The following is a 12,715-nucleotide window of genomic DNA, read 5'->3' as shown; positions in this document are numbered from 1 at the left end:
ACCACGTTCAGATACCTTCAGATAGCATCAGTGATTTTTCACTGAACCCATTTTGGCTTATGGATACATACAGATTGGTTTCCTCTTCCTGACTTCAGTGATATATCACTAATGGATTACATAACCATTCATTTCAATGGGCTTTTTCACACTTTCACACAGTTTTTTTTTCCAATGATCAGTGGTCAATTTATAACCTATTCAGTTTTTTCCACTGATCCAATGTTGTCAATGAACACCAAAAAGAAGTGTGAAAAGGAATGGTTCAGCAAGGCATCAGTGAAAAATAACTGTAGCCAGGAAGAGAAAACCATCTGTATGTGTCCTTAAGGTGGTTTTCCCACGAACAAAACGTAGGCCCTATCCACTGGATTGGGCCCAATTTGCTGATTAGTGGGGGTCTCGATGCTGAGACCCCCACAATCCATGAAAACGGACCCCTGTCAGACTAATGGAGCAGATGGGCGCGCATGACCGTTCTGCTCCTTTAATCTCTGTGGAACGTGTGGCGCTCTGTCCAGTGCTCTGTCTTCCCTGCCTTGCTCTGCACTAGATCTCTGTACAAGCAGTAACACTGATTTGCTGGGATTGTGAACATTCCCGTGAATGCACTGTCGCTGTCTCGGGCACTCTCATTCCAGCCACTGTCGCTGTCTCGGGCACTCTCATTCCAGCCGCTGTCGCTGTCTCGGGCACTCTCATTCCAGCCACTGTCGCTGTCTCGGGCACTCTCATTCCAGCCACTGTCTCTGTCTCGGACACTCTCATTCCATCCACTGTCGCTGTCTTGGGCACTCTCATTTCAGTCGCTGTCTTGGGCACTCTCATTTCAGTCGCTGTCTTGGGCACTCTCATTTCAGTCGCTGTCTTGGGCACTCTCATTCCAGTCGCTGTCTCGGGCACTCTCATTCCAGTCGCTGTCTCGGGCACTCTCATTCCAGGCGCTCTGTCCAGTGCTCTGTCTTCCCTGCCTTGCTCTGCACTAGATCTCTGTACAAGCAGTAACACTGATTTGCTGGGATTGTGAACATTCCCGTGAATGCACTGTCGCTGTCTCGGGCACTCTCATTCCAGGCACTGTCGCTGTCTCGGGCACTCTCATTCCAGCCACTGTCGCTGTCTCGGGCACTCTCATTCCAGCCACTGTCGCTGTCTCGGGCACTCTCATTCCAGCCGCTGTCGCTGTCTCGGGCACTCTCATTCCAGCCACTGTCGCTGTCTCGGGCACTCTCATTCCATCCACTGTCGCTGTCTTGGGCACTCTCATTTCAGTCGCTGTCTTGGGCACTCTCATTCCAGTCGCTGTCTCGGGCACTCTCATTCCAGGCACTGTCGCTGTCTCGGGCACTCTCATTCCAGCCACTGTCGCTGTCTCGGGCACTCTCATTCCAGCCACTGTCGCTGTCTCGGGCACTCTCATTCCAGCCACTGTCGCTGTCTCGGGCACTCTCATTCCAGCCGCTGTCGCTGTCTCGGGCACTCTCATTCCAGCCACTGTCGCTGTCTCGGGCACTCTCATTCCATCCACTGTCGCTGTCTTGGGCACTCTCATTTCAGTCGCTGTCTTGGGCACTCTCATTCCAGTCGCTGTCTCGGGCACTCTCATTCCAGGCACTGTCGCTGTCTCGGGCACTCTCATTCCAGGCGCTCTGTCCAGTGCTCTGTCTTCCCTGCCTTGCTCTGCACTAGATCTCTGTACAAGCAGTAACACTGATTTGCTGGGATTGTGAACATTCCCGTGAATGCACTGTCGCTGTCTCGGGCACTCTCATTCCAGCCACTGTCGCTGTCTCGGGCACTCTCATTCCAGCCGCTGTCGCTGTCTCGGGCACTCTCATTCCAGCCACTGTCGCTGTCTCGGGCACTTTCATTCCAGCCACTGTCGCTGTCTCGGGCACTCTCATTCCAGTCGCTGTCTCGGGCACTCTCATTCCAGTCGCTGTCTCGGGCACTCTCATTCCAGTCGCTGTCTCGGGCACTCTCATTCCAGTCGCTGTCTCGGGCACTCTCATTCCAGTCGCTGTCTCGGGCACTCTCATTCCAGTCGCTGTCTCGGGCACTCTCATTCCAGTCGCTGTCTCGGGCACTCTCATTCCAGTCGCTGTCTCGGGCACTCTCATTCCAGTCGCTGTCTCGGGCACTCTCATTCCAGTCGCTGTCTCGGGCACTCTCATTCCAGTCGCTGTCTCGGGCACTCTCATTCCAGTCGCTGTCTCGGGCACTCTCATTCCAGTCGCTGTCTCGGGCACTCTCATTCCAGGCGCTGTTTCGGGCACTCTCATTCCAGGCGCTGTCTCGGGCACTCTCATTCCAGGCACTGTCGCTGTCTCGGGCACTCTCATTCCAGGCACTGTCGCTGTCTCGGGCACTCTCATTCCAGCCACTGTCGCTGTCTCGGGCACTCTCATTCCAGGCACTGTCGCTGTCTCGGGCACTCTCATTCCAGGCACTGTCGCTGTCTCGGGCACTCTCATTCCAGCCACTGTCGCTGTCTCGGGCACTCTCATTCCAGCCACTGTCGCTGTCTCGGGCACTCTCATTCCAGCCACTGTCTCTGATAAATTTCTGTCTGGTGTCTCTGATAAATTTATGATAAATCTGCCTCATCTATCCATCTTACCTCACACATAAGTGTCTTATACTCATTGCCTATAGTAACCAATCAAAGCTCAGAGCTCATATTAATGACCTACTGCTGCTGCTGTGGCAGTTAGAAGCTGAGCCGTGATTGGCTGCTCTTCTGCCACAGCAGCAGCAGTAGACAATGGCTCCTGTATATGGTGGGTCCAAGACGTTCCATGAGTCACAGTCAACAACTGTGCAAAATTTGGTGATTTTAAATGAGACGGTGCAGATTCCTTTAGTGGACATACACACAGACACACTCAGCTTTATATGTAAAAAACAAGTAAAAAATCACACAAAAAAGAGAAATAAAATACATAAAATTGTCCCAAAAGCCCCTAACACAAAACTCATCTAAAGGTTGCACAGTACCCAAAATGGTAACAACGAAATTACTCGTCATCGAAAAGAAATACACCTTAGCAAACTCCTTATACATAAGTATGAAAAAGTTATTGGAGTCAGAATATGGTAAAGGTGAACTTAAAGTGTCACATCCGCAACACACCGATTCAACAAAGACATCACATATTTAAAACTCACATAAAACCACATACACCATAGAAGGGAAAGAGAACACAATAGAGAAGAGAATATCATATTTTTTTTTTTATACAAAAGTTTTATTAATTTGTTGTAAAATCTATTAACACCTAATAAATCCTACCGTATATACTTTTGTATAAACTGAGTTTTTCAGCACCTTTTTCCTTACCTCACCTCGGCTGATATACAAGTCTATAAAAAAATAAACTTGCATACTCTCCTTCCGGTGTTTTAAGGCTCGGCACAGCAGGCTCCCTGTTGCTCCTCTCTGCTGTAACAGCTGAGAGGTGCTGCCATGCGCTTTGCCCACTCGAACACTAAGCGTTTGTTTAAGCACTAGGAGCTGATTACACTCTAGTAAGCAGCTCCTAGTGCCCAATTTATGGGTGACAGGTCCTCTTTAAAGAGAACCCGTCATGCAAAATAACCCCCCTAAACTAAATATATTTTCATAAACTGCCATTAGAGAGCATTGCCTCTATCCCTTCATTGTCCCTCTACATGCCTGTAAACCTAAGCAATGAGGTCCTAAAGCTGTATGCAAATGACCTGTGAAATGTCCAATGAAGCATTAGCATATTCAAGCTGTCCACTCTATTCATGAGTGGGAGGCACAGCCACACCCCCAGTGCTTGACTGACAGCCTGTATAATGATGTGAGGCTGTATAATCATGTGCTTCCTGGTACTGGTGGCCACACCCCCTGCAGCCTGTATGTCCATGTGTGTGTGTATAGGAGAGATACAGCAGCTCCAGGCAGCCATGTTACAGCAGAATATGTCAGATTCATGTGTAGCTGATGTCTGTGTCTCTGTATATTAGGAGGATGCAGCAAACACATTAGCCATGCTTTATTATACATTACATACAGACATGAGCAGGGGGAGGAGAGGGGAGGGGTAACAGGGGTGACATCACTGCCTCTGACCATGTGACCAGCCTCATTTACATGATAAAGAATAGATGATTTTACAATGAATAATGTATGAAATAACTAGATAAAGGCTGGGATGGGATCCTTGTGAGCTGCTCCAACAGGTATAGGTGACAGTACTAGTGGCAGAGACCTGATGACAGGTGTCCTTTAAGTGTTAAAGGCTTCTAAACTTCTAACCGGATAAAGTGACACATGCTGGTTTTGAAAAATAGACCTTGGTCATCAAGGCGCAAATGCGCTTGGTCACTAAGGGGTTAATATACTAGTACATTGATCGCCATCTCCTCTGCAATCTGTCTGTTCACCACACATCTTTCAAAACGGTTCTTATCTCTTATACTCATCCATTGTTGCTTATTTCTTCCAGCTGTTTGATGGCATTGAGTGTGAATTTCCAATGTTTTTCGTGTACATGATCATTGACGGTAAGTCTTTATAAAAAGCCATTTATTGATTCTCACCTTGTCATGTGTCAAGCTGGAAAAGCTAGAATCCTGTTTTGTGCCAATGAGACAGTCTGATTGCAATTAAACACTAATGACAGTCTGTGCAATTATGTTTACTGTTTATCACTAATAAAAAATTACTTAAAACTGTTGAAAATGTCTGGTGTGCAGATTTACAGAACTTCTATTTCCTGCATTTGTATTTTCCCTGATAATACTTCACTTTAATATAAACACTGCTTCATGCCTTCATTGGCTTCCCTCTAGACAATGACCATAAGGGTCCACAAAATGGCGTCTACTTGGGCTCGGCTACCACAGGGGCTTTCAGAGGGAGGGCCTGTTTGAAGTAGAGTAGAGATGTGTGGGTTTCCTTGGCAGTCTGATTATATTTACAGATCTCAACACCCTGAGACGACCCCCAGCCTAAGGCTGTGCAGTGCAAAGCTTGTCATCCCTTCCACAGGAAACGTAGGGAAATCATATGGATCATTTCAAAAATAAAATAAATATAGCACTTTGGGAAAGAATACATTTTCAGGAAGTTAACTATGCCTATCCAAGAGATGTGGTAACTTCTAACATCAGGTGGGACTTGTGAAGTAGGGATGTTGGTATCATACAGAGACTCATAAGAGGCAACGTCATTGATACTTAGGCAATCCAGATGTCCCAGCGACAATTAAAAAAAAAACAATTCTTGTTCTTGACCTTGACTTTAGATTTTGATTAGTTGACCGGACCGTTAGGCCGGACACAGACCTGGGCTTCTTTAAAAGGAGATTAAAGGAAATCTACCATTTGATTTCATGCATTATGAACCAAACCTACCTTGAGAATGCTATACCTACACTGATGCAGAAACATATTTTGTTTAACCCCTGAGTTAAGTGGTTTTGCTGAAAAAAGCCAGGCACAGAAGCGACAGAGACTCAATATCATAATTGTTTTTTCAGTAAAACCACTCAGCTCAGAGATTCAACAAGATATGTTTCTGCATCCGTGTAGCTACAGCATTCTCAAGGTATGTTTGGTTCATAATGCATGAAATCAAATGGCACATTTCCTTTAACCTCTTACCGACGCGCACCGTAATAGTAACAATTTCTGCCCCTCATGTCCAGATTAGTATGTTGCAAGTTTTATATGGTTTATTTCCAGTGAATATGGTTTATTGGGATGTTCTTTTAGCTCGGCATAGGACATCTAGCACTATAGTTAACATATAGTTAACAATTTGCAATGGGAAAGTTCAACATGTACACCAGTCACAAAAAGTTAGTGAAATTTTTGGAACCCATTAACCCCTTCCCGACATTTGACGTAATAGTACTGCATCGCGGGAGGTGCGTTCCCGCAAAATGCAGTACTATTACGTCATGCTTCTGGCACCGGCTCCTGAACGGAGCCGGCGCCAGCAGCTGCAGGTGTCAGCTATATATTATAGCCGACACCTGCCTCTAACACCCGCGATCGGAGATTTCTCCGATCGCGGGTGTTAACCCCTGACACGCCGCGGTCGCGCTGACCACGGCGTGCAAGGGGCATTTCAGAAGAATCGGACCCCCCCGCGGCGCTTACCGGGGGGGTCCGCTGCTCCGATCACAGCCCCGGGACTGCCGGTGCCCGGGGCTGCGCGATCCTCCCCTGCGCGATCCTCCCTCTGTGTTACAGGGACCCGGCTGTAACACACTCAGTGTGTTACATTACACAGTGTAATCCATCTGTATTACACTGTGTAATGTGAAGAATAGCTTGAACAAGTGATCAGTGGATCACTTGTTCAAGCTAACCTGTAAAAGTTAATAAAAATGTTAAAAACATTACATAAAATAATTTTTTTATAAAAATAATTAATTAAATAAAGTTAGAGTCCCCTAAACACAAATATTCCCTATACACATGCAATAAAGTGAAAAAAACACAAAATCGCCAAAAAAAACCACATATTTGGTATCGCCGCGTCCGTAACAATCCGTACAATAACTCAGAAACATTATTGGACCCGCTCGGTGAATGCCGTAAAAACAAAACCCGAAAAACACGCCAAAAATGTACATTTTTCATAAAATCTCTACACAAAAATGTTCTAAAAAGTGATCAAAAAAAGTTATGTGCGCAAAAATGGTAGCACTGAAAAAAACAACTCAACACGTAAAAAATAAGCCCTAAACTAGCTCTGTCAACCAAAAAATATTAAAGTTACGTCTCCGAAAAGATGGCGATGCAAAAACAAAAGAGATTTCCTCTATATTAGTTTTTATCCAGTAAAATTGTAAAAATAAATGAAAAACTATATAAATGAGGTATCACCGTAATCGTAGTGACCTATAGAATGAAGATAATATAATATTTTTAGTGTACGGTGTACGACCCCCAAAAAATACGAAAAGAAAGTAAACCAAAATTGAAAATTTTCTTTTCACCCATACATTCAAGAGTTAATAAAATCTCATCAATAAGCTAATGACCCACTAAAATGAAGTATTTGTAAAGTGCATCTCATGTCGCAGAAAATAAGCCCTTATATGTCCAAATTGCCAAAAAAATAAAGATTGTATAGCCAATAAAAATTGACAATGCATAATCTGCTTTGAATGGCGCAGCTCCCCTTCGATGCCCTGGCGTGTGCCCATACAGCAGGTTACTACCACATATGGGGTATTGTTATACACGGAAGAGATTGGGTATCAAATTTTGTGGAGCGTTTTGGTATTTTATCCACTGAGAATTTGTACATTTTTTGAAAAACATATTAATTTAGCCAAAAAAATTTTACTTTCAAAATTGCATCCGATTTTGTTTTAACCCCTGTAAAACAATTAAAGGGATAACAAACTTCATAAAAGTTGTTTCACGTACGTTGAGGGGCGTAGTTTCTATAATGGGGTAATTTATGGGGTTTACTTTTATTTAGGCCTCTCAAAGTGATTTGAAACCTGAGCAGGTCCCTCAATAGCAGGATTTTGCGTTTTTTATGAAAATGTGAAAAATCGCACCTAACGTTCAAAGGCCCATAACATCCTACAAAAATAAGAGTATGCATAAAAAACCATGTCCACATAAATTAGACATTTAGTGAATGTTAGTTATTACATTTTTTTTGCGGTTATGACTATGTATGGAAAAAGTAGAACATTTTGAAGTTCAAAAATCAAAAATTTTTCCAAATTTTCACCAAATATCTGATTTTCTCATAAATAAATGCAAAACATACCACCAAAATTTTTCAAATAACCTGAAGTACAATGTGTCACGAGAAAACAATTTTAAAATCACTTGGATATGTTAAAGCGTTCCGAAGTTATAACCACTTATAGTGACACAGGGCAGATTTGAAAAAATGGGCCGTGTCAGGAAGGTGAAAAGTGGCTTCAGCGTTAAGGGGTTAAAAGATTACACTGCATTGATATTACTGTGTACTGTGAATGTAGTGCAGTCAAGTGAAAGCTTGCAATAGCAATTTCCTCATTTCAAACAATTTATTTAAACAAAAGGGCACAGCGATTGGTATGCTCCCTAAACCAGTGTCTCTAGAAATTCTCATAAATTACAGGTTGCCAACGACGTCTCTCATGCTGTTAACAAGTCAACTAATTGCCTGCTTTGTCGGCATCCCATTCTCCTTGAAGGGCGGTCCTCAGGTTATTCAAAAATGATTGGATTGTCACTATACTTTATATTCATAAAGTATGGGGAAGTTCAGTATTGACTAGACACAAAGTAAAATCAGCGATGACTTGTCAGGTTGGAACAGTGGCTGATGCATACTGTTCTCCTTGAAGTTTCCATCATTGTTTTGTGTAGCTATCATTGAACAGCACAGAGGCCCACTTGTTACTTACCCAATGTAGATCCTGCCTGGCCCATTCAAGACAATGACACCATTTGCAAGTGATTAAGCACACAGACCACACTGATGTGACACTTGGGATTGCTTGGATTTGTGTGGCTTTTATCATCCCATTTCGCTGTTGACATTGAAGCAGTCAACAATGTAGATTATGGCCAAAAGATGAATACTTCTGTTCCTCTCTGTGATCGGGTGATGACACTCAGTGACTGGGCTGGGTATAACTATATGTCTACTGAATGAAAAAACTGCAGTAATGCAGAAGCCTAGGGTTATGGATGCCTCTTAATGCCAGTACAAGGGGATTTTGCCTTAGGTCTATATGAGAAGAGATGCAATTGATAGACCCTGCAAAACACATTGCAAAGACACCCTATTAATAACTGCACCTCATATATGCAAAAGCAATTATGCAAATGCATAATTTTTTCTTGTTTCAGTAGAAATAAACATCCATAACAATTATTTTAATACATGTAACTGAATTTTAGTGGCTATCATTTTTTCTTGTCATTTTAGGAGTCTTTAGAGGAAACAAGGAACAAGTAAAAGAGTTTGAAGCTCTCCTGGATCCAGTTCTTTTCGTTGCATTTGATGGTAGGTAATTTATGGATGCATGTTACCTTGACACGCAAACCACTGTGGTCACTTTAAAAATTGATGTGGAAGACTTGGGAACTGACAGCTTTATATTCTACATATATGGCTGATGGGCCCTAATCTAGCCGCACCTTCAACTATTGAGTGTTGTAGTATGGGAAATGTGGCAAAATTCTGTTTGGAACTTTTGAGCTGAATGTAGAAGAACCAAATGAATATAGAATAAATATATCTTTATATTTATAGGTGACTACATAATTGGTACATTCACTAGCCAAATGGCACAGCTTTTCCTCCCATTCCCTAAATATGTTTTCCCACTGTTTTTATTTCTGTGCAAATTGCAGAATCTGTCATGGAAATGCTCCAAATCTCTTTTTGTAGCTTTTCTTAGTATAAATGTGTAGAATTCAACAATAAACACAGAAAATTACCCTAGCAAGGTGTGGGCAGTTACTAAAAGCCAGTGCACTATTCAGTGTTCAGCTATGAATGGCATTAATTTGGTGGGTGCTCCTTGGCACCTCTTTGAGTACACACATTGTCTGCATTGAGAATGCATAGCCAGTGGGAAGGCAAGTGGTTCTTTGGCAAAGTGTCAGTCACTGAAGCCCAAAACTATACCTTTGAGCATCATTAACTGAATACTAGTCATTCATTACAAGGATATCAGGCAGCACTTGATACTTTTATAAGGATTCTTCTACTGCCACTGACTGTTCATTGTATGTCACCATTTATGGTATTCCAAACACATGGATGATTTATCAGTGCTTCTTCACCAGTTGTCTTGCTCAGAAGCACAGAAACAATCACAATTTCTTTTGTGACTATTCCATCTCCGCACCGTGTGAGCATGAAGGGTGTGGCCACCGGTGTGCACCTTAGATGACCTGTGAACATTCAGGCTTGAATGCAAAACGAAGGCAGGTCGGGCCTTGCGTAGTTTTATCCACTAGCACAGCATGGCCGGCTGATACATCAGGAGCTCCAAGCCTCCTATGGAACTGCCTTGGTGGTGGCAGGGTTTCATCATATGCTGGCGCACAGAGCACGGACTTATGATAAATCTACCCCAGAATGTTACGTGGTCTCCGACAATAGTCCATTATAAACATCAGGACCCACTTAATGTAAATTCCGCCTCGTTGTCTACATTTCATGGTGTGGATCATTCGCTCATGGTTTCTCAAAACCATTGTACTTTTCTTTTTTCCCTGACCCTTTTCTTTCATTTTGCTAATGCCATTTTGCAATGTATTAAGGCTTTCTACTCTGGCCCTCTCCTTCCTTGCTAACCAGTATTTTATAAAAAGGGAAACCATTTTGTTTACATAGAAATAAAATCCCATCCAATAGATACCATACAATCCTTAGAAAATGCCCTGCAATGTGTTTCAATAAATTGATTTTTTCAATGATAAGAAAGGGGCTGTCCAGCCAGTACAGCAATGGGAATAAATTCCATGTTACATCAGGTCCTGACAATATCTCATCGCCTAATAGTCCAGAGCACCCACAATTTTGCATTCCAAAGATTGATTTCCACACCGAGATCCGCAGCAATTATTAACAGGTCACTTATTTCCTGCGGATCAAAAATCTGCACCAGGAAAGTGCTGTAACAGAAAGGTGTACGTTGTGGATTCTTTTTCCAGAATACGTATGGTGTTGGTATAAATCCCATATACTATAGGGCTGCTGTATTTGCCAGCTTGCCAATACATGCATAATATGTAACAAATACTCTTATAATCAATTATAAATGATGTAATGCTCAGTATTAACCCTTTACCTGTCACTATACATGAAATAATGATCTATTTTAACCAGACATTAGAGTGTATGATATAAGACTGTATATTAACCCTCGTTTATCACAGTTAAGGTTTTGTAACACTTTAACCCTTCATCAAAAGATTAAGAAAGATACATATTGGACACTTGTGTATCTTCTCTTTGGCTGATTATAATATGTACCGTAATGCAATTTTTGCTCATGCATATGTCTTGGGATTGTGGATATGCTGCCCAGCCCGTATTTTCAGATTGAAATAAGGCCAAGAAATTATATTCTCATTGGCATGAAGACAACAGTAAAACCTTAACGGCACTGTGAATGCAGTGGTAATGTGAGGTCAAAACTACAACTGGCCCTTAACCTTCAGCACCTACAGAACAGCAGCATTTATTCCATTGTGATAATGCAGTAAGGTGATCTCAATTTACACAAAGAAATACTTTTATAGAGGAGGTTTCCAGTTTTAGCTTTCCAGCATGCTCTAATTTGTAAATTCATTCATTGCTGGAGAACTACAGGTTTGAGACCCTTGCTATTCTGGGTGATATCACCTTGTATCCAGGTATAACTAAATACCCATAGATGCTAGTCAGTAACTATATGTTCCAACTGCAGGGTGCCCCATCATTCCGGAATATTACCACGTCCCTGCTGACTTTGTTGAAGCTGAAAAGTTGAACCCCAACAGCCAGAAGAGGTTTCCCAGTAACTGTGGACGTGATGGCAAGCTCTTCCTCTGGGGACAAGCGCTGTACATCATTTCGAAACTTCTGGGTAAGCAGCTCAGTCGATTACTAAGTTAACAAAAAACTATTTACCCACAAATGCCCAGTTATTGTTATGGGGATTTCCAAGCTATCGATTCTATAAAACCTATTCTTTAGGTTATCTATAGGATCAGCTGATTAATGGCATTGGAATCAACACAAAGAACAGCTGCAGGCTGGCTTTGTTACTGCCGAGCAGCTCAAACTGCCTAAAAAAATACTTTAAGTAAATGTGGGGCACCTCATTTCAAGTGCAAGAAGTCAGTTTTGTGGTGTAGACAGATTGATCCATCTGCCCCAGAGAATCTGTGGATTTACACAATATACACAGCATGGCTTCAGGGGGCAGAGTGGGGATCATGTGATGCTCTTTGTGTTCAGCAAGCTCTTTGTGTCAGCAGCTCTTTGAGTGCAGAAGTCTCCAAGGAAAGTTATTTTATATGAGAAAATAATGCATGATAGCTTGGGAGGATAGCTTATAATTGATTCAACCTTAGAGCAAAGACTGGAAGAGGTTAGTTTCTGCCCACTTAACCTAAATAAAGCTAATTTTTAACCCCCCTACTCTACAGTTTTATTGCAGCTTTAGCTCCTATCACTCAGTGATAGTCATTGTAAAATTCCAGAGTTTGGGTGAGGACTCTCTAAGCATAAACTTCAGGATCCCTGAAGATGCCCCTGTGCTGACCTCAGAGCTTAGATTGTTCAGGGTTTGTCTACACTTTTCTTTAGCTTCTGAACATTATACTTGTATATGACACATAGAAAAAAAGAGAGATTAGACACATCAGAGATGATGAGACCCATGAGATGGATAAAACACACAATGAAGCACTGTCAGCATTGCTACATCTCAGTTATTACACACAGTGCCTCCCTCTTGTCTGTAGCTTATCTTGTCTGTAGCTTTTAGAGTAAGTCTCTGCAGGCTACTTGCTGGCAGGAAGTGGCTGCGTGTGAGCTCCTCTTGTAATGGAGGTGGAGGGGCAGGATTCAGACGGCACACTGCATTGTGCAGACAAGAGAAGCTACTTATGAGAATAATCTGCCCTGCCTGACCATAGTCAGAAGATTTATTGTCAGATCCTGGGGCAACTAAAATTGTGTGCACTAGGACTGATAGAGACAGGTTAGAATTAT

General features: G+C 42.6%; 1 protein-coding gene across 3 annotated transcripts in view; it reads left to right on the top strand.

The window, feature by feature from the left end:
* PHKB (phosphorylase kinase regulatory subunit beta) overlaps window positions 1-12,715 on the top strand; it is a 154,442-nt gene that overhangs the window by 93,074 nt on the left and 48,653 nt on the right. For all 3 annotated transcript variants that reach the window (XM_072117169.1, XM_072117167.1, XM_072117168.1), the window contains 3 exons: window positions 4,476-4,533; window positions 8,927-9,004; window positions 11,424-11,582. In XM_072117169.1, coding sequence (XP_071973270.1) covers window positions 4,476-4,533; window positions 8,927-9,004; window positions 11,424-11,582 — 295 coding nt within the window. The remainder of the gene's footprint in view (window positions 1-4,475; window positions 4,534-8,926; window positions 9,005-11,423; window positions 11,583-12,715) is intronic.

This window comes from Engystomops pustulosus, chromosome 7, assembly GCF_040894005.1.
Source record: "Engystomops pustulosus chromosome 7, aEngPut4.maternal, whole genome shotgun sequence".
NCBI classification, from domain to species: domain Eukaryota; kingdom Metazoa; phylum Chordata; class Amphibia; order Anura; family Leptodactylidae; genus Engystomops; species Engystomops pustulosus.
Note: the sequence above shows the minus strand (reverse complement) of the source record. Positions and strands in the feature narration are given on the sequence as shown.